Genomic DNA, 21,655 nt, shown 5'->3' on the forward strand with positions numbered 1-21,655 from the left:
AGACGTGGACCAATGGCATCAAGAACGTGTTCAGCAACCAGTTAGAAGTTTTCCTAAAAGTTTGCCCAGACGAGCTGTGGTTCTTGTGCCTGGCTGTTCTGGTGCTGAGTGCTTTGTAGCGCTGGTCAGAGGGCAACAGTTCAAAGAGGTAGTGAGCTGGGTGAGTGGGGTCCAGGGTTGTTTTACCAGCCCTTTTCCTCACTAAAGATGTGTACAGTTCTTGGAGGGTGGGAACAGGACCCTTAAAAAAAAAACTAGACTTGCCGCAAACCTGCCACAAATTTGAAGCTAATTTACAGCTCGTTATTTACACATGCAAATGAGCTTGTGATCTGCCACAAATGTTTGCTAGAAGTTTGCAGCTCTTCACCAGTAGTGATGAACCTCCGCCAGACCTAAATTTGCCGGGATTTTGTTTTTCAAATGGCATCATACCCGTTTGTTCTTCAATTTCGTATGAAGTATGTCTTGGCCTTGAGTGTACTATATGTTTTCTCACTGATTGGATTGATGGTTTTTGCACAGCAGATAATCTAAACTTAGTCACATAGACTTGTACTCTGTCTGCAACAGACGTAAGCAGCGCATCATGTAGCGTTAAAAGAAAATCGCTCCCATTAAAATGAATGAAGCCATCTACGCCGGAAGGGTTTGTTGCGTCTCGTTCTATTGGTGATGCTGCAGAGCTAATTATTTATTTTGGTATCCAACTAAAATAAAATGATTTTACTTGCCAAATATCATACTTGTGAATCTTTTTGCCATTGATTGTATTCATTACTTCATACTTCAATAACTTCTAACTGTTATATTAAAGCCAGCTAGTGATCTTTCTCATCTCTGGTATGCTAATTTAAATAAAATTTTGTTTATGTCCTTATGTGTATGCCGTTTTAGCCACAATAACATTACATTAGTAGATGCAGCTTATTCACCCATTTAACAGTTGCTTAAGTCTACTCGAGCTCACATCTGATTGATTACACCCTGTCTAGACCAGACACGAGCTGCACAACGTGACAAAAGCAAATCCCTCCAATTATAATCATTGATGCTGTCCACACTGGAAATGTAAGACCCATTGTGCCGACAGTATATGGCAATTTTGCGCTGAATGCACTGGCGCTACTGTCAATAAGACTAATAAACAGTTTAGCATGTTCATTTTGACGTGTGTTGAGAAAACAGAGGAGAGAGGCTTGAGTGGGGATTTGAAGAGAGAGATATAATGGAATAATTCATGGGATATTGTTATTTGTTCAGGTGACAATATTCCAAGATGGCGGTGTCTGTTGGGTGTTTGGTCTTTTAGTAGTTCTCAGCTTTTCTTCCTCAGTGTAAAAGGAAAAGGCAACTTAACCAAAAGACCGAGATATGTAATAGTCTTTTTTTGTGCTTCCATAAATCATATTTTTGGGAATATTTCATATCTATATACACCGATCAGCCACAACAATAAAACCACCTGCCTAATATTGTGTTGGCCCCCATCGTGCCACCAAAATAAACCACGCGCCAACCCACATCTCAGAGTAACATGCTGATATGATATTCTTTTCACCACAATTGTACAGAGTGGTTATCTGAGATATCGTAGACTTTGTAAGTTCAAACGTGTCTGGCCATTCTCTGTTGACCTTTCTCATCAAGACATTTCTATCCACAGAACTGCTGCTCACTGGAGGTTTTTTGTTTTTGGCACCATTCTGAGTAAATTCTAGAGACTGTTGTGTGTGAAAATCCCAGAAATACTCAAACCAGCCCATCTGGCACCAACAATAATCCATGCGATCATCCAATCGTGTGGCAGAAGTGCAGTGTATAAAATCATGCATATACGGGTCAGGAGCTTTAGTTAATGTTCACATCAACCATCAGAATGGGAAATAAATTTGATCTCATTTATTTGGACCGTTGCATGATTGTTGGTGTCAGATGGGCTGGTTTGAGTATTTCTGAAACTGCTGATCTCCTGGGATTTTGAAACTATCTGGTCATTTTGGCCAAATCTGGTCAAATGTTTGGCAAAACACTCATGCATTTAGGGGTTAAAGGAAATGTCTGGGTTTAAACAAGTTATGCTCAGTAAGCAGCATTTGTGGCATAATGTTGATTACCACAAAAAATGTTTTTGACTTGTCCCTCCTTTTCTTTAAAAAAAAAAAGCAAATATTGAGGTTACATGTTACATGCGCATGCAATGAGTTTGCACTAGCTTTAGTGCACTGACCAACCTCAGTCTATCAAATACATCTAAGATAATCAACAAATTCACAGTGTGAGGTGATGGTGATGGTAAAGCATTTAAATTACATTTGTAAGGTGCTGTCTTTACAGAAGTTTAGCCAAAGTCACAGTCAGCATTGCGGCCAGGTGACTCCATCCTTCGCTACATTGGGCAAGCCGTGGCCATTAAGACCGTTTTGTTGGTTGAAGAAGTTTATCATCCAAGTACTCATTGTACACTTCTTTTCATTGCTTTTTCAGTGTTACAAACTACTCTGTACAAAATGGTGTAGAATAGTGCAGAAATGAGCGATTTGGGAGGCACCTACACGCTTATCTTATCTATCTTTGGATCTGTCGGTCTGTCATTTATGTCAAGGCTTTTTCAAGCCAACACCAAAGTCTGTCTTTGTTTATTTTAACTACCCTTGCAGATACAATATGACATTTCTGTATAGTGTGTGTAGCATTGTGCCATTAGTGTATATTGGGTGTGCAGCATATGTAATAGTGTATTATTTTGCCATTAAATTGAGCTGGATGTAATCAGTGGGGTGGATCTGTCGCCCTGCAGGTGAACACAACACAGACACAATTGGTTCAGCTTTTTCTGAAATGAACAAGGGGATGTGAGTGCTAACTGCTGTCACAGAGAGAGATACATTTGTCTGGCAAGATAGAAAGAAATAAAGGAATTGTTTAAAGGAATTCTTTAAAGAATAGTACATAAATAACACAAACTAAAATTCTGTAATGAGAGATAATCCATTACACTCATGAATGAAATTCCTTTCTGAAGGGATATGGTAGGTTTTGGTGTGAAACACCATTTTACAGAAAGAAACAAAGTTCAGTCATGGCAACTCTGTATGATTTAGCATTTTAATGTGGGTATGACATATTGATAGGATATTGTGTCGGCAGACTAGATCTGCTAGGCTACTACTAGAACATTCACAGACATACTAAGTTAAGCATGTGTATGTTAGCTAGATGCCTTAGCCTGCTTGGCCGAATGGAATAATGCTAATGATCCTAAATCTCTATGTGTGCTTGGGACTGCTTGGACGATTGGTTTAAACAGCTAGTGACCTGACTAATAATCAGTACCTGGACTCGGAAAGCCCAGAGCTTATTTAACTAGTGACTTAGCCTAGATATGTGTGGATTTATTTTAACCAATGACCTAAGATAGAGATGTGTGCCAGGGCTGGATTTGGCTACAGTTCACTGTGTGAAGTTTCTATGTGTTATGGCCAAAAGCAGACCTTACCATGCAAGCTGAAGAAAAAGCCCCAGCAACCACCTGAGCAAATGGTATTTTCAGAGAAAATGCAGTGCTGCAGTGGAACCGCCTTACTTGCAACTGATCAAATTTAAATGTTAGGCATGTTGATTGGCCACCCGATTACACATCAAAGGACCTTTCAGCTTACGCCATGTGAGCAAATTGGCTTGACATATCACATGTGAGAGAGCAAGTTTCTAATTTCTAATAATGTTTAATTTTTAAACAGCAATGTTGCAAATAGTTATGTCACGTCCCCATGTGGTATCCCTACGCAAAGTTACTGTGTTTACACTGTATTTATGACTTTAAATGGCCATGACAGGAGACAAAATATTGGACATAACTTTGGACAGTCAAGCGATAGTAGTCTCATGTTAGCATAATATACTGTATAGTATAGTGTAAATCTCGTGGTCATAATATTTATCCCAGTGTAACTTAGTTTTTTACAAATTGAGGGAAGTCTATATTATCCTCTGTGGTGATGAATGTGGTATTGACTTTTTTTAAATCCCAAAACATTCTCTTAAATCACCGAATGGGAAAGAAAATAGATAAAATGTTCTTTCTAAAGAGTTCTTTTTAATTAGTCTCCTGGATACAAATTTACCACATGAGCAGCTGATCTACAACTTGTACCAAACATTCCTTGTATTGTGAGTAATCTGTTTTAATGGCATATTTTGCCGTTACATTAAAGGCTGATTTGGTGTGTGTTTGTTTCAGATCGTGGGTAATTGGAGCCATAGCATTGCTCTGTTTACTGGGTCTGACCTGGGCATTCGGGCTGATGTATGTAAACGAGAGCACCGTGATCATGGCGTACCTCTTTACCATCTTTAACTCCCTTCAGGGCATGTTTATCTTCATATTTCACTGCGTCCTGCAGAAGAAGGTTTGGAAAAAGTCAAACGCACACACACATGATGAATCCAACAATGAAAATGTAACAAATACATGTCATTTAAACATGTATACATGTCAATTAATGGCGATAGTGTGTATGTGTGGCTGTTTAGGTGCGGAAAGAATATGGGAAGTGCCTTCGGACTCACTGCTACAGTGGGAAGAGCGTGGACTCTTCTATGGGTTCAGGGAAAAGTTCATCATCCCGCGGTCCTGGACGATATTCTTCAGCCTCACAGGTAGAAGGGTGACACACATACACCTGAAATAAACGTATTAAGACACCACAAAATCCATTCTGTTGGGAAGGTTTTGTGTCCAACAGCTGTTACTTTCATTGTAAAAGTCCTTATGTGTTTTTTCACGCTCTTACTCTGTCCCTCTTTTTCTTGTTTTCTGTCTTCTCTTTCATCACAAGGTTCACCACCCGCCTTGTATGACAAACTCCTCACAGTTACAGTATGAACAAGTAAATATCAAATCTATAATTTTATACATTATATGATTTAATAGCTCAGTAACGCTCATGTATAAATTGCTTTAGGATAGTTCACCCCAAAATGTAAATTCTTTCAAAATGTACACCCCGTCAAGTGGTATTTTTTTTCTCGGAATACTAAAGGAGATGAAAGTGAATGTGGACTGGGGCTGTTTAGCTCTGTAAATGACAAAAAACACCATGAAAGTAGTCCATGTGACTTGTGTGCTATTTTCCAAGTCTTCTGAAGCCATACGATAACTTTGAAGAGGTTTGACTTTAATTACGTCAGTTATTTTTTGTGTTTTGTGGCCGTTTGTCAGAACGTACCATATGACTTCAGCCTCGTAAGACTTATGGACTAGTTTTATGATGTTAGGGTGCATGTTTTAAGCTCAACATCCCCAGTCCCCATTCATTTTCAGTGTAAAAAAAAAAAATCTCCTGTTGAATAAATTATGACATAATTGTCCTTTTTGGGTGAACGATCCCTTTTATTTTGCAATTCTAGACATGTTTGTCATATGCATCAGTGTAATCTGTATAAGAAGCCTTACTTTAGTAAGCAACATTTTATTGATTTTATTGACATTTAGCCGTTATACACTGAGATTGTGGAAATCGTGCAGTCAATTTTTGTGGAAATTCAAATCCTCCTCAAAGAATGTATTCATTCATGGAGAAATATTCATAAAAATACAAGTTTCCTTTCCAAGTCCGTCTTTTGAAGGACTTAACCGTAGTTTGCTCTAAAAAAGAGATATGGAGGGAGGATTTTCATTGTGTGTCGTCCTTGTCTCCCACAAATCTATGGCTTTGCATATCTCTGCTGTAATATCCCATTTCCATGGTAACAGAATGTCTGCTTACATTATCTCCATGGAGACGAGGTGTCCAATTTGACCTTTAGCCTTTTAGGGATCATCTGTTGAGATGTCTGCAAACAAGTGTAACAGGATTCTGACATGTACCAGAAACATGCAGCGTTGGCCGGCGACCTGCGTGTGTGCGTGTGTAAATGTCAGAGAGATGAGTTATATGCTTTGAACAGCGTGACTCTTAATGCTGACAAGATATTTTGACTTGTGTTTACTTTTGTTTCAGTATTTGGATACTTAAGCCAAACTTAAAAATGCTTCAAATATCAAACCTGCCATAAACTGCCATTTATTTGAAAGAAATATATAAAGTTAGTTGTGAGAAAAGCTCTAGCATCATTTGTTTGCAGATGCCACTTGGTTTGATATCTTATCTATGCAACAAAATCAATTTTAAAGGGAACGTTTACACAAAGGAAAAGTCTGTCATAATTTACTTGCCTTCATGTTTTTCCAAACACGTTTGACTTTCTTCCGTGGAACACCACAGGAGATGTTAAGCAGAATGTTCAAGACTAACTTTCATTTAATGGGAAAAAACAGCGACAAACAGTGTTGGGTGTAATCTGATTACAGTAATTAGTTACTTTAATCTAATTACTTTTAGTAAAAAGTAGTGCACATTACATATTTTTGTAATCAGATTAAAGTTACTGTCTTTCAGTTGTTAATTACTTTTAAGTGCATTAATTGGGTTACATTTCAAAAATATAATTATTTGTTTAGAATTTAAAACATGAATTATGTTCATATTTATGTTTGTTTGTGTTTCTGTTACAGCTGAAGACATTATTTAGAATTAGTTGAGCATAGAAACAACCGTTGCTGCTGGGTTGATTGCTTCAGAATTGCAATCTGGTACTGATTACAAATTACATGTATAAAATTACAATCCGTAACCATCTCTTGGATTACATTTGTAGGTAATCTAATCAAATAATTTTTGAATTACTTTTAAATTACATCTGAGTTAACTTTTTATATTTAATGTCACATGTATTTAAGTAGGATCAATTTATGATATTTTAAAATATATTGTGCTTAAATATTAAATAAATCAAACTATGATAATTGATATGATTTGTTTTGGTGTTTTACAACGATGGCAAAAAAAGTTACTATGAGTTATTCTTATTTACAAGAGGATTTTTGTAACCCCTTAAACTCTGCAATTTGTCTCACTAAAATGTTAAATATCACCATTCAAACATACTGTTGACTAATTGCAAAAAAAAAAAAAATCATTCAAATTTTTCAAAAACCACCCAAATAAAATTAAAAAAAAGACTCTAATCTTAGTATATCCAGAAATAAAACAAAAAACTTTTTTTGTTGCATCCTAACTTTGTAAACATGTCATTCTGGTTTGGTTTACTCTACCTCACTTTGAAAAGTCTAATATTATTATAATAGGTGGCAGAAAGCACTAGAATCTATCACATCTATCACAATACACAGATCTGAAATTTAGGTGGTGCTCTATCACATTTTAGCCCTCAAAGATGTGCTCATCCATAGACATTCAGTCTAATGTTCAGTTCAAGCAACACCCCAATTGTTTCATTGAATATCTTGGCCTCTGAGTGGACTAGAAGCTCAATCTCAGTGTCATTAGAAAGCTGAATATCTCAGATCTATCATATCAAATCTATTTATCATCAATAGTTGAAAACATATTTTCTAATGATTTGTTTAACATGCTTTTTGTGCTGAATGGCATATTTTGTTTTGGACATCTAAGATATAACATTGGATTATTCAGCCAAGCAAGCTCACAGACAAGTAAACAATAGCTAATTTTTCCTAAGGTAAAAGCAGATAAAGAAAGCTTAAAGAATGTTTTTAGCTATTTGGGGCTTACAGAAGCAGTTATCGGAGCATAAAATATGTTTGTATTTGATGACTTACAGAAATCATATTTTTGATTTTCATATTTCAAACTGTCGTGTTAGGGCAACAACATTAATTATACAATCGCATTCCTGACAGTGAGAGCTGGGGCTGTACTTGCCAAGTATGTTTACACATACAAGGAATTTGTCTTGGTGGCAGAAGCTTCCAGTGCACAACATTACACTCAGACACGTATATACATACAATCAATAAGGAAATTATTTATAATTTCTAATTACATTTATAGTTATTTGTTCACAGCTGTACATCATGGTAGGCTAATTTAGAAAAGAAGAATTAGGGGATCACTAAATAAATTAAGCACAATTTACTGCCATTGCCAGATTCATATTATTAATGGAATCCATCAAAAAAGTAACTAATCTAATTATGAGTATTATAATATGTAATTTAATACAATTACAAGTACTTGCATTTTGTAATCTGATTACATAATATATTACATATAATCTGTTACTACCAGAACTGCTTTGTTGTGAAAGTAACTTAAAAGTAATTAGTCAACTGATTGCAATTTTTGAGTATTTTAGCCAACGCTGGCAACAACATTCTTCAAAATATTTCCTCTTGTGTGCCATAGAAGTAAGTCGTACGGATTTGGAACAACATGAGGTTGAGTAAATGTTGACAGAAATGTGTCCAGAAGTGTCCAATTACTTTATAATGGCCACTGTACATGAGCATATGAGTGTGTTTTTGTCCAGTTCTAGCATCATTAGTTGCAGTTTGTGTGCTTGTTCTGGTGCTATCAGTGCAGGCAGTTTCAGGAATGTTTGTTAGTTAGTCTCTGGTTGGTTGTGTGTTTAAAAATTCTGATGTGACATTGCTCACAGAGCCGAATCCGCCGGATGTGGAATGACACGGTGAGGAAGCAGACAGAGTCATCATTCATAACGGGAGACATCAACAGCTCGGCTACACTCAACAGAGGTACACACACACACACACACACACACACACACACACACATCTCAGTGTCTGTCATACAGGTCCTGATCAGATGTGACATCATAGAGGGGACACCCACATGAATCTATGGAGTTTTCTGTGGAATTCACAAAATGTAACATTCCCTGGCACTTGCATGTTGGTTTATTCAATATTTTGGCAAACTTGATTATGCTTTCAGCTGCCAATAAGAGTGTAGTACTCTTAGCTCTCTTTAAACTTTTGTGCTCAGATTCCATGTGAGTTTACAACTTAAAACGGCAGTTATGTTCCTTTAATAAAACATTCCCTGTGCTGTAAAAATACACGAGCCAATTTAGAATCGGAGAGTTTGTCTTGCCACGAATCAGCGATGCAGGAAAAGCTCAATATGCAAATACTTGGATCTATTTTACGGCTTGGAAATAAAATTTCCTTTTTGAAACTGTTAAATATGTTTAGAAAGTAAATGACATTGTGCTAATTTAACATTTAGATTACATTGATGTTTTTTCAAACTCTTTTGTGTGTTCTGTAAGAAGTAAACAGATGGCTGAGAATTGAATAAGTTTAGCAGGTGGCTTGTCTAAAAGTGAAATGTTCTCAAAGTTTGTCGAAATGATATTGATGTTCTGCAGATACAATCGGATTACAATTAATGGATTAACAGTGAATTTCTACAAGTAAAAATATTCATTCAACAGATTGAACATGTAAATTATGACAATTTTAGCACAAAAATTAAATGACAAATAAAGGACAAAAATACATAATAATATAAATAAGGAAGAGCAATAGGCAAATTGGACTAAAGTTTGATGAAAGAGACCGACTGAGGGCAGTCACTGATCTCTCTCTCTCTCTCTCTCTCTCTCTCTCTCTCTCTGTATCTGTTGAGTGAGACAGTAATGTTCTGTTATGATGATGGACTGACCCTCTTGAGAGGGAGGAAGTGTCACAATGCCAATAATTAGGCACTCAGCACGTGTGCCCGCACTCACACAGCACTTAACCCAGACGAGAGTGTGTGAGATGCTCTATCACTTTTGGTGCTTCAAGCGGACAGTTGTATTAAACTGAGATGAGAGCTGTACTCCGACAGAAACAGTGTGTGAAAGACACTACAAAGAAATCATGATACTCATCAATATACTTTACTGACGCCACACACACACACATACTGTATAAATATTGCTTATACAAATAAGTACATCCCTAAATTCTCCCAAAGGGAGGTGTTGTCAGATTCAGCTCTCAATACGCACAATTTTTTAAATCAATTATAGCCCGAATTAAACTTTTTGGGGTCACATGGCCAATTCTCAGCTCAGATCGATCTATAACCAACAGGTCAGCTAGTGTGTGGTTAATTGGCTGGTCCAGGGTTCATGACTAGGCCTAGTGGGAATCTTATTTATTTATTCATTTTCTTCACTGATTTTGGAAGAACATTTTCAGAATTCTGTTGCATGGATTTTAAATATGCTAAAATGCGTCAAACAAAGCTGAGAGTACTCCACTCTTGTTGGTAGCTGAAAGCATATTCGAATTTGCCAAAATATTAAATAAACGAACATGCAGGGGATGCATAGACATTTTTGAATGACAGATGTTTCAATTCTGCAATTAAATTCCTCAGACACAGATTCCATGTAATCCTTACCATTAACCCCTGGATGTATTTATTACTCAGCCCTGGAAGATATTTAACAAATATATAGGCTAAATCTACTTTTATTGAAAATGATACAGGGAGTTTGCTCATAGCAGGTGATTTAAAGTCCAGCAGTAAAAGTAATTTTTGAAGGCAGAAAATGTGTTACAAAAGCTGTGCTTTAAAGGCCATGAAGCTTTGTGCAAAGTTATATCATTCAGCAAGCTTAAGCAAAGAATGCTAAAGCTAAATTTACCCCCTTTTAAACACCTATGATAAACTAAAACCTTTAACGTACACAATTTTCTTTTTATAAACTCACTAGTAGACCTTACTAAACAATTAGGCAGTTGTTGGATGCTAGTCAACCATCCTGGGGTGTGTTTCCCATCCAATGATGCAACTCACTGTTTGAACACATAAGTATGATGCATTGATGGAGAAATTAACAAGCTAGCCACAACTGTTTACCAAAAATGTTGTTACTTTTGCACATCCATTGTTCGAACCACGTCAGATCAACGATATAGAGCTGTCATTAATGACGTTACGCAGTGGAGTATTAACTTCTGCAGAGATCGTATGGATGTAAAATTATTTTAGCTCATTTACATGGACACCAGAAAGCTGTTTATTGCAAGAATGCAATAATGGGGATTCTCTCTTACGTAACACTCTGGGGTTCCCCCGGTGCACTTCAGCACATACTCACATGTGCAGTCAGCAAAAACCTACAAGTACGCCGCTTAAACGTTTACATGGACACATAAGCCACAATCTCTGGCTGAAATCTAGGTGTGTTACCCAACTAACAATATTTGGTTCCCAGAACGTTTCAGGTTTTATATCAATAACACATACTGTGCTGTATATTTAATCTCGCATCTAGAAGGAATTATTTACTGAGAAAATAAATAAACGAATGTCAGACAGTTAGTCAGCTCAACTGAAAATGTTTAATGTTCTGGATAAGTTCCTTTTAGTTTGTCACACAAAAACATTCTTGAAATGTTCTGGGGCCGTTAGTTTATGGTTATAATAATAATATAACCTAAAGAGAACATTCCTAGAACATAAGGAATTAATTCCCAAAAAAGGAACCATAAGTTAATGTTAGGAGAACCTTTTGTGTTTGCTGAGCCACTTTCTCTTTATCCCTTAAATGGCATAAGGAAAATGGCATTCACATTTATGTTCTGACATTTGATAATGCCACTTTCTGCAAAAGTCCCGGAATAAGCTGTTTTCTTAAGTGCTTATTAACTGTCCTGAAAAGTCTATAGAATAAAAGAATATAGATATAGAATGAAAGAAATAGAAGCTACAGGGAGGTCAAATGACGTCGACATACATAAGAAACTATGCTTCTAACCACAAGTAAAGAGCTGTAGTTCCAACCACACAACATTGGGATGCTCTTTGCAAATGTTCCTTGAAACTATGGTTTTTGGAAACACCAAATTGTTGAACTAACTGGGTAACAATAAAAAAAAATTGCACAATACAAAATTGCGACTACAGTTGGCTAACAATGCTTTTGGGAAGACCCATTCATGATCTTTCTCAAGTTAATTTTGATTATCTGTGTGAAGGACACACCCTGCTCCCATTGGCCAACCTGAGTCCATATAAAATTGATACAATGATGGTCTCACAGCCACAATGAACAACTCTGTGTTGCTTTGAGAAAGCTAACATTGGTTGAATGTTCTTGCTTTTTATGTGGCTGCTGCCGGGATGTCTATGATAATGCTAACACTGTCGCTGCATTCATTTGATCTTCTTTGTCTGTTTTTCTCTCCATCTGTTTGGCTGCATCAGGTGCCATGGCCAATCACCTCATCCCAAACTCTCTGCTGCGCACGCACGCCTCTAACAACCCCTATAACACCTTACTGGGCGAATCTGCTGTCTATAACAACCCCACCCTCAGCATGTACAGTGCTCAAGGTGTGCTGCAATCTTCCATTGCTTTAACTTGCTGTCCACTAACTGTATGTGTGCGTGTGTGTTGGAGGGGAGGATGCCTGCTATAATGCTTTAAGATGTTTGTGGTCATCTTTGTCCTCTGTCTGGTGCGTTGTGGTCCAAACAAACTGAAATAATCCCAGCGACTGATGGCTGTGTCTTGCTACGGGACAGAAATGCGACTGCAATACATTTTTCGAATTGCAGGACTGAATAGTCCACTTTGAGCATAGGCATCTCTAACATGTCTCATGCAAATGTATTTGAACACTGACTCAAGTCATCAGTCTTAATTGTGTCACTACATTACATAAATGCCACTGCAATCATTATATATCCAAATGCGACAAAATCGGCACTTTAACTTGTCTCATGCAAAAGGGTTGGCACAGTTGCTCTAGACGTCATTCAGTCAGACTTGATTGCGTGTCGTAGCACCGATTAAAAAAAGGAATGCGCTTCTGCACGGCTGCATACGAAACAGTCAGTAAGACACATATCAAGCATTCATTTACAACAGGAATCTATTGAGATGTCCACAGTAGGCCTTGCAATTCGGGATGATGTCAGCAGAAAAGGGCGCATAGGATAACAACTTAATCTAGACAGCCATCTTTAAATGTGCATTAGTGCCAAACCCTCCTCTGTAGAAATGCAGCTTTAACTTGTCTCATGAAGATGGCTCTGGACAGTGACTTACGACATAAGTCTGTCTTGATTGTGGCGTGTTGTGGCACTGATTAAAGAATGAACGCACTTTTACAGGGCTGCATGCTCAGTTTTTCAGAGCAAGACTTCAAACATCCAGAGAGAACAGGCATCCACCATAGGTTCACTCCGAGATTCCCATAGGAGCCCCAACTTGTCTTGTTAGCAATAACGCATCTCTGCAAGCAGCTGACTCACTCCTGTCTGTCTGTTACGTTGGTGATCTTCTGTGTCAACTCATGCTTTAGATAGCACCCCCTTTATCAAAGTAGAAACTTTCAGAATGCTGTAAGGACAGAGAGATTCCTAGACGACTTGAGCAGCACAGGGCGAATGCAGGATAACGATTTGCTAATCTAGACAGAAATGCAAGTGCAAGTGTTATACGTGTCAAAGTCATCCACGACTTTTAATACATGGAGCATTTTTCATGCAGATCTGTTTGGGCAATGACACTAGTTGTCAGTCTGTCTTGGTTGTGACACGTCGAAGCACTAACCCAACTGAAAAGAATGAATGCCTTTCTCCAGGGCTACATGCAAAACAACGACTTCTAGACAGATACGGTATGGGGCTGTAATATTTGCATTAGTGCCAAATGAAAGGACAGTCCACTGGTTTGAAGACACACAATTCTCATGCGGATGGGTTTTGACAGCAATGCTGAACACCAGTCTTGATAGTGGCACATTGCAGCACGGATTAAAAGAATAAATGTTGGGGCTGCATATGCAGTCAGTTCCTTTAGAACAGGCATCCAACATGTGTTCATGCTGAGATGCCAACTGGAGGCCTGGCTTCTCCAGTTAGCAATAACGCATCTCTGCAAGCAGCTGACTCACTCCTGTCTGTCTGTTACGTTGGTGATCTTCTGTGTCAACTCATGCTTTAGATAGTACCCCCTTTATCAAAGTAGAAACTTTCAGAATGCTGTAAGGACAGAGAGAGATTCCTAGACGACTTGAGCAGCACAGGGCGAATGCAGGATAACGATTTGCTAATCTAGACAGAAATGCAAGTGCAATTGTTATACGTGTCAAAGTCATCCACGACTTTTAATACATGGAGCATTTTTCATGCAGATCTGTTTGGGCAATGACACTAGTTGTCAGTCTGTCTTGGTTGTGACACGTCGAAGCACTAACCCAACTGAAAAGAATGAATGCCTTTCTCCAGGGCTACATGCAAAACAACGACTTCTAGACAGATACGGTATGGGGCTGTAATATTTGCATTAGTGCCAAATGAAAGGACAGTCCACTGGTTTGAAGACACACAATTCTCATGCAGATGGGTTTTGACAGCAATGCTGAACACCAGTCTTGATTGTGGCACATTGCAGCACGGATTAAAAGAATAAATGTTGGGGCTGCATATGCAGTCAGTTCCTTTAGAACAGGCATCCAACATGTGTTCATGCTGAGATGCCAACTGGAGGCCTGGCTTCTCCAGTTAGCAATAACGCATCTCTGCAAGCAGCTGACTCACTCCTGTCTGTCTGTTACGTTGGTGATCTTCTGTGTCAACTCATGCTTTAGATAGCACCCCCTTTATCAAAGTAGAAACTTTCAGAATGCTGTAAGGACAGAGAGAGATTCCTAGACGACTTGAGCAGCACAGGGCGAATGCAGGATAACGATTTGCTAATCTAGACAGAAATGCAAGTGCAATTGTTATACGTGTCAAAGTCATCCACGACTTTTAATACATGGAGCATTTTTCATGCAGATCTGTTTGGGCAATGACACTAGTTGTCAGTCTGTCTTGGTTGTGACACGTCGAAGCACTAACCCAACTGAAAAGAATGAATGCCTTTCTCCAGGGCTACATGCAAAACAACGACTTCTAGACAGATACGGTATGGGGCTGTAATATTTGCATTAGTGCCAAATGAAAGGACAGTCCACTGGTTTGAAGACACACAATTCTCATGCAGATGGGTTTTGACAGCAATGCTGAACACCAGTCTTGATTGTGGCACATTGCAGCACGGATTAAAAGAATAAATGTTGGGGCTGCATATGCAGTCAGTTCCTTTAGAACAGGCATCCAACATGTGTTCATGCTGAGATGCCAACTGGAGGCCTGGCTTCTCCAGTTAGCAATAACGCATCTCTGCGCGCAGCTGTCTCATTCTTGTCTGTTACGCTGGTGATCGGCTTCCTATTCTGTCAAGTCCTGGTTTAGTTAGTGCCACCTTCACGAATGCTTAAACAATTCTGAGAGAATTCTGAAAAAAGCTCTACAGACACATTTTGGACCAAATGATTGGGGAGGGTTGACTGTAGGATAACTACCTCTTCATCTGAATTGGCAACATTGTAGCGACCTTGAAGTGTAATATCAATAAAAGCCCTGAAATTACGAATAGATCCCAAGCCACTTTTAATGTTCCTCTTTAGCCCGATCAATAACTCTCTTACCGAATACAATTCTGACTGTGCTACTGCATGCAGAGCAGAGCGCACCACTAATGGAGGCAGAAACCCATTTCCACGCCCTCCAGACGTTTACGGGGGTCTCAAAGTACAATTTCATGTGGTTTACATGTGCGTCCAGGGATTGCGAGGGGATGTGAGGGTGTGTGACTGAGGTGAAACAAGCAGGTCAACCGTAACCATTTATATGTGCTTCATTAAACTGTGTGCATGTTCTCTTTGAGCGGTCACTGTGAATGCTTACCTGTACTCTTTCTCTCTCTCTTTCTTTCTCTCCATGCTGTCCTTTAAGAGCCCTACAGAGAGACAAGTATGGGAGTCAAACTAAACATTGCTTACCAAATGTAATTTCCCTTAAAGTGTCCTTCTTGATACAATAGTAAACACCATTCTGCTAACAGATGTTTAAATCAATATTCTAATCAGAGAGCACTCTCAACCTCATTACAATAACAATCTTTTTTCTTTTTTTTTTCTTCATCAAAACAAATATATGCTTTTGATTCAAATAGAAGCTGAGTGGACAGTTTGTTCTTTTAAAACCCAAGTTTTTATTCTGAAGTATAATTTGCATACTTGTAAGCTACAGATAAGTAAAACAAACATGACCCATTGGAAGCATTAAGTTCAAATGTTGTGGTTAGTAGTTTCTGTAATGTCAAATTCTAAAGATGAATAGAAGCTGCTCTCTCTGTTTTGTAATAATATATGAGTGTCATATAAAGGCCAGCATGATTATGTAAGTTGCTTTTACACAGCAATCTATTGCATGACTGTTGTGTATTTTTGTGCATTTGTGAATGTGCATTGTGTTTTTGTTGTGTCTTGCAGCTTTGCTGAGTGTTGCAGTATGTCTGTAATATGAGTGTTATGCGATATGTCTGTTGTAAGAAAGATTTTGCTTTGATTTGAGGCTGTTCAATGTTCAAAATGTATAGATGAAGATACGATTGACAGGTAAGTTCAAGGGCTTCACTAGCACATTTCAATTCTTCAATGAGTTCTAAACCTCAAGTCAGCTTTGAACCCTTGACAAATTGAATCAATACCTACAATAGCATTAGTTTGGAAGCCCAGTTAATATCTGCTCAGGGATGAGCAGTTTCAAGGTTTTTCGGTGTGGTTCTACAAGCATGTTTGCATGTTGGACTGATGGATACACCAGGCGCATGTGATTTTAATTACTGCTCTCTGACTCTTCGTCTTGCAGAGGGAATCCTGAACAATGCTCGGGATACAAGTGCCATGGATACTCTACCACTGAATGGTAACCATGGCAACAGCTACAGCTTGGCCAGTGCCGATTACTTGAGCGACTGTGTGCAAATCATCGACCGCACATACAACGTACACAAAGAGACTACACTGGAGAAGCGAATTCTCAAAGAGCTCACCTCCAACTACCTGCCCACCTACCAGAACAACCACGACCGAACAGCCGAACATGGACGCAACCTGATGAACAAGTTGGTTAACGAAGTCAGCAATGGTGGCGGGGTTAAAGACTCGACCATGTTGCCCGTTAATCTCGTGTTGGGCCTGGACGACTCACCATCTTTTCCAACTGAGGATAGCCTTGGTCTGGAGCTAATCAGGGAAGAGTCTAATGCACCCTTGCTTCCACCACCACGTCCTGTCAACCACACCCAGCCACAACCCATGTCGTTTAGCTCCACCTCCTCATCCCGACGACGCCTTCCGCAAGAAAACAGTGAGAGTTTCTTCCCTCTGTTGACGGAAGAGCAAACAGAAGACACTTCATCACCCCAGAGAGACTCGCTATACACCAGCATGCCCACGCTGCCTGATCCTGACCGCAACGACAGGCATTCGCTGCCTCACAGTGGTGACATGCACACTCTCCCAAGGAGTGGGGAGCCTGATGACGTGTACTATAAGAGTATGCCCAACCTGGGCTCACGCAACCACCTGCACCAGCTGCACTCGTACTACCAGCTTGGTCGTGGCAGCAGCGATGGCTTTATTGTCCTGCCCAAAGATGAACTTTCATCCGAAGAGATGCCGCAGGAGCCCTCACACCTGGTCACCAGCCTATAGAGGATGATATAGAACATGCACACCAACCCTCATGCATTATGCTCACGCCCAGCTCTATTCCTCCTCCTGGCTATACCCATACACCCTCCTCTGAGTGCTCTTCTACGTTTCTGTATCGTTCAGTCATCCGTTGTCGTTCAATTTTAGTTTTTTACATTTCTGCAGATAAATGAACTGCAACAAACAATACAACATTGGGAGGTGATTTTGTATTCTCTTCGGTAGAGGATTATAGGTAACTCTCAAGGAATTTGAGAGTTGACATTCTTTTCGGTCTTCTTGGTGGTGCGCTTCTACTTACAGGGAAATGGACCCAAAGATGGATTGGGATTTACTGTTTGACCTTCCGGGATGTATGAGAATCCAAAATGTGTTTTGACTCTCAGCAGACCCAAAGGAATATGAATAATCACCAGAAACATTGATAGTAGCACAGTGTGGCTAGTCAACACCGATTGAGTGACTCAAACTATTTTAATACTTTCTGTATCCACGTTTGCTTTTACCGTTTTTGTTTCTTATGATATGGTGAACAGATGCACATTTTGTTGCAATAGTCCTGCAAAAGTGACGCAAAACTGACTTAGAAAAGTCTACATAAGGACGATTTCAAAACACATGCTCTAGAGACTCTTTCTTTTTTGCTGTATTAATAACAAATATTAAAATATGGTTGGGAAAACTAATACAGGAGAATTCTAAGATATTTCTATGTAAATGTACAGACACTAGCGTTACACAGGATAGTTCTTATTCTGTTCCTATGCTCTCCGCTTCCGTAACCATGGTGATTTTGGATCATTACATTCTTGTCCTTAGCAACAGGTTTCAATCCATTATTTAAAATGTTGTTTTCTTTTACATCTTCATTTCAATATGAACAATGGCAAGTTACAAAAATGAACATTGATACAAAAAAGAATCATTATTTTTCCTCGTTGTATTTGATTTAGTGTTCCATTGTTTCAAGTTTGTAGATAAAATATTCATTGAAGCCCAATATTGAAAACATATTGTCAGTTTTGGAGAGATAGTTTAAGCAAATAACATTTTCCAAACACTTTCTAAGGTCTTTAGCATTCAGAGAGTGAGTCTGACAGGGATGCACAGGCACTTGTATAATTTATCTGCTGTGTTTTACTTATTAAACACCCACATTTAGAATGAGTGAAACTAGAATACCTTGTTTTTGCCTTATTTCTTTTCCAGAGGAGAATAAATGGTTATTTATTTCACTGAAGAAAAAAGATGAAAGTACATGCTATTCTGCAAAATGTCTGGAAGTAGAATGTATGCAGCACATATAGTTTTTATCATTACAAATATGATTATAGATTTTATTTATTTCATTTTTTTCTGTTATTTTCCCCTGTGGTTGAATGATCTCTCAAAAATATTTGTTGTACCAGTGAAACTTGTTTGCCATCAAATAAATGACTGACAAAAAAGTCTAGGGTCTGGTAGCTGTGTGCAATTTCTGCAACTATATATGTCTCAAATAACAGTGATTCTTCAATTAGGGACCCTTTAGGCTACATGACATGTTGAAAAATGAAGCTCTTTTCATCTCTGTTAAAATATTTAGCAAATGTCCTGTAATAAACATATGATCATGGCTTTAATCAACCTTTAAGTGGATTTTGATATAAAGTGTGATGATGCAGATTTTGTTGTTGTGTGTGAATATTTATTTATTTTTTGGTAGGGATGCTCCAATTAGGATTTTTACACCCAATACTGATCACTAACCTTCTTGCCACTTGATCGGCCAATACCGATCCTTATACAGATCATTTCAACTTTTATCAAGACCTCTGTCATAATTGGCTCCCTGCACACTGAATTTTCCTCTTGCCAGTAATATCAACTAACAAAGTATTCTCTATATTAAGATGGATAGCTCTATAAAAATGGAGCTTAGTGTCAAACTGCAGACAAACTGTTAACCTATGGGTGCATTTAAACTTAATGTGACATTTTTGGTTATTGATTGGAACGTCACATGACTGGTTCATCATTGGGAGCAATTTCCAAATGCCTGAAGGTACCACGTTCATCTGTACAAACAATAATACGTAAGTATAAACACCATGGGACCACGCAGCCATCATATCACTCAGGGAGGAGATACATTCTGTCTCCTAGAGATGAACATAGTTTGGTGTGAAAAGTGCAAATCAATCCCAGAACAACATCAAAATACCTTGTGAAGATGCTGGAGAAACCATTAGACAAGTATCTATATCCACAGTAAATTGAGTCCTATATCGACATAACCTGAAAGGCTGCTCAGCAAGGAAGAAGCCACTGCTCCAAAACTGCCATAAAAAAACCAAACTACATTTTGCAAGTGCACAAGGGGAAATTTACTCTGGTCTAATGAAACAAAAATTGTACCATTTGGCCATAATGACCAAACATCAGCAGGAAGTTAAAGTTCGGTCGATAATGGGTCTTCCAAATGGACAGTGACCCCATGCATACGTCCAGAGTTGTGACAAATTGGCTTAAGGACAACAAAGTCAAGGTATTGTAGCGGACATCACAAAGCCCTGACCTCAATCCGATAGAACATTTGTGGGCAGAACTGAAAAGAAAGTGAGCAAGGAGGTCTACAAACCTGACTCGGTTACACTGGTTTTGTCTGGAAGAATGGGCCAAAATTTCAGAAACTTATTGTGAGAAGCTTGTAGAAGGTTACACAAAATGTTTGACCCAAGTTAAACAATTTGAAGGCAATGCTACCAAATACTAACAAAGTGTATGTAATCCTCTGACCCACTGGGAATGTGATGAAATAAAAGCTTAAATAAATAATTCTCTCTACAAATATTCTGACATTTAAACATTCTTAAAATAAAGTAGTGATCCTAACTGACCTAAGACAGGGAATGTTTTATAAGATTAAACGTCAGGAATTGTGAAAAACTTTAAGTTTAAATGTACTTGGCTAAGGTGTATGTAAACTGACTTCAACTGTAGCTACCAGTCCATTACATTTGGATTAAGAGGAAGAGAGAACTCTTGCTTCTGAATTCAAATTCTCAAAAAACTGATTTGGTAATGACTCCTAATAAACCTGCTCTCAGATCAGGGTTTAAATTAAACATTTCTGAGCTTCAAACAATCACTCTACTGCCCTGTCACTTCTCATCATAAAAAAATTATGAATTCATCATAGCCAAATATTCATTTGGAAAATCTCAGTTCTCTATAATGGATGATGGACATGATGGAAAAGACTTATTGGGGACAGTGATTCTTTATTATAAAAAGTTCTTAAAGGGACAATTTATTCATTGTTTACTCACCCCTGTGGTGTTATAACCCTACATAACTTTTTCTTTTTCTTAACAAAGGGAGAAATTGTGAAAAATGTTTTTGAAATCGTGATGTCATACAATGGCAGTTTATAGTGACTAACTCTTCAAGCTTCACAAAAGAATAAATCAAAATAAATGTGACTCGTGATTGTTATGAAAGCATACAATAAGTTTTGGCGTGAAACAAACCGATATATAACATATTACTTCGTGAAAATGTTCACTTACCGTTGATCTCATGTGCGTGTTTATGACGAGAGCAAAAGTTCACACAGCCCCCTCGCGACATTGGGGAGTTCAAGTGAAAACTTGTTTTGTTTATCTAAAAACAGGTCCTCCACAGCCATAGCGACAACAGAACACAACACAGCTGCACACAAAACAGAGAACAGAACTTACTAAAAATGTCTGAAGAGATTGTAGTGGAAGAATTGATGCATTTCTATGCCCAGCCTTATTTTTTTGTACTCCACAGAAACATATAGGAGGCTACAGGCAGCCAAAGTTACAGCATGTCCTAAACTGATGGCAAAGACACAAGAAAAAAGGTATATTTTCAATGGTAATCAGAGTTTTGTCCTAACCAGCCATGACAAGACATGTATGACATCACCGAGCACAACATGTTTTCACAATTTATTCATTTGTGTTAGGAAAAACAAAGAAAGTCATATTGGGTTATAATAGAGGGGTGAGTAATCAGTGACTGAATATCATTTTGGGTGAACTAAACCTTTAAGAAAAGGTAAACAGGTTACATTTTCTTGATTTTTAACATTTGTTTTATAAATTCACAATAGAGGGGTGTGGTGATGGGGCGTGGTCATGTGTCTGTCTGCGGGACAGAGGGAGTGGTGTGGCTCGTCATCTGCCTCGCATGAAGACA

At 38.4% G+C, this 21,655-nt stretch overlaps 1 protein-coding gene across 12 annotated transcripts in view; it reads left to right on the top strand.

Moving 5' to 3' along the window:
• The window catches only part of LOC127656331 (adhesion G protein-coupled receptor L3-like), a 338,006-nt gene extending 318,902 nt beyond the window's left edge, over positions 1-19,104 (top strand). For 3 of the 12 annotated variants that reach the window (XM_052144613.1, XM_052144621.1, XM_052144630.1), the window contains 6 exons: positions 4,244-4,412; positions 4,537-4,662; positions 4,842-4,892; positions 8,527-8,623; positions 12,096-12,224; positions 16,599-19,104. In XM_052144613.1, the coding sequence (XP_052000573.1) occupies positions 4,244-4,412; positions 4,537-4,662; positions 4,842-4,892; positions 8,527-8,623; positions 12,096-12,224; positions 16,599-17,446 (1,420 nt within the window). In that variant the 3' untranslated portion in view covers positions 17,447-19,104. Of the gene's footprint in view, positions 1-4,243; positions 4,413-4,536; positions 4,663-4,841; positions 4,893-8,526; positions 8,624-12,095; positions 12,225-15,680; positions 15,733-16,598 lie in introns of all 12 variants that reach the window. The other 9 variants (XM_052144639.1, XM_052144648.1, XM_052144664.1 and 6 more) reach the window with 7 other exon arrangements.
• The last annotated feature ends 2,551 nt before the right edge of the window (positions 19,105-21,655 follow it).

This window comes from Xyrauchen texanus, chromosome 2 (assembly GCF_025860055.1).
Source record: "Xyrauchen texanus isolate HMW12.3.18 chromosome 2, RBS_HiC_50CHRs, whole genome shotgun sequence".
In the NCBI taxonomy this organism is placed as follows: domain Eukaryota; kingdom Metazoa; phylum Chordata; class Actinopteri; order Cypriniformes; family Catostomidae; genus Xyrauchen; species Xyrauchen texanus.